Raw genomic sequence first — 1,056 nt, forward strand, 5'->3', positions numbered from 1 at the left:
TCACAGCATGGAGGTCGCTGTCACACTTCATGAGAGCAGTACCAGTTGGTGGGGGAAGGGGACAGGAATGAGGAAGTGACCGTAAAGACATGCTGACCCCTCCTGGGGCACGTGGAGGGGCAGCGGGTGTTGGCATCAGGGACGACTTACACGTGGGGGTCCAGGAGGGAGGGACCCTGCTGCTGCATGGAGAGGAGGACGGTTGTTAGTGGATGACATTCACGGCCATGGGGAGGGATCTTGGTGACCCCAGCCATCGACTTGTCCACTCTGTGGGGACTGCCATGCGCCTCTAGGGCATGTCCCCACGGGGCTCCTGCTCCTGGAATTTCCTTCCCAGGAGGGGAGACAGCAGGTCCTTGCACAGGCAGCCATGACAGCAGGTCCAAGCACTTTTCCAGACTCTTCCAGACCTCCAGCCCTGTGGGATGGGGGGTGGAGGCAGGTGAGAGCCATCCTCGTCCTCATGGGCATCAGGGGACTGGGAAGTCCCCTTCACCCTCCCACCTTCGGTGCCCCAGAAGCCACCGGTCCCTCTGGAATCCCCTCTCACTTCCTCTGCTTGGGTGATGAGCCGGCAGCCCTCCCACCCTGAGGTGTCAGGAGAGCCCACATACCGTTTCCAGGATCCCCCTGAAGTGTGACTGCTGACGGTGACACTGGGGTCTGGGGCAGGAGTGACTTACCCTGTGGCCCAGGGCTGAGCAGGTCATGGCACCTGCCCTTGGTGAGCTTCCGTGACACAGAGCAATGCAATCGGATGCTGTTCCCTTCGGAGGGAGCGGACGAGTCCTCCTGGCGCAGCCAAGCAGGGCACTGGTGTGGGTTCCAGGCAGGCCCGGAGACTGGCTCACCTCCTGCCTCTTCTCTCCTGCAGGCCTTTTCCCTCGGAGGAGACGGCAGAGAATGACGATGACGTCTACCGCAGCCTGGAGGAGTTGGCTGAGTACGGACTGGGCAGGGGAGAGGGTGGGAGGGAGGAGGGAGGGAGGGCAGCAGGGCGAGTTTCCCATGGGTGTCCAGGGTGTCAGGAGAGAGGGCGGCCCCCAGGTCACG

The 1,056-nt window shown here is 62.7% G+C and overlaps 1 protein-coding gene across 1 annotated transcript in view; it reads left to right on the plus strand.

Moving 5' to 3' along the window:
• The window catches only part of LOC103610664 (guanine nucleotide exchange factor VAV2-like), an 81,267-nt gene that overhangs the window by 51,887 nt on the left and 28,324 nt on the right, over positions 1–1,056 (plus strand). The window contains exon 4 of the mRNA XM_008594780.1: positions 878–946. Coding sequence (XP_008593002.1) covers positions 878–946 — 69 coding nt within the window. The remainder of the gene's footprint in view (positions 1–877; positions 947–1,056) is intronic.

This window comes from Galeopterus variegatus, unplaced genomic scaffold (genome assembly GCF_000696425.1).
Source record: "Galeopterus variegatus unplaced genomic scaffold, G_variegatus-3.0.2 Scaffold11537, whole genome shotgun sequence".
In the NCBI taxonomy this organism is placed as follows: domain Eukaryota; kingdom Metazoa; phylum Chordata; class Mammalia; order Dermoptera; family Cynocephalidae; genus Galeopterus; species Galeopterus variegatus.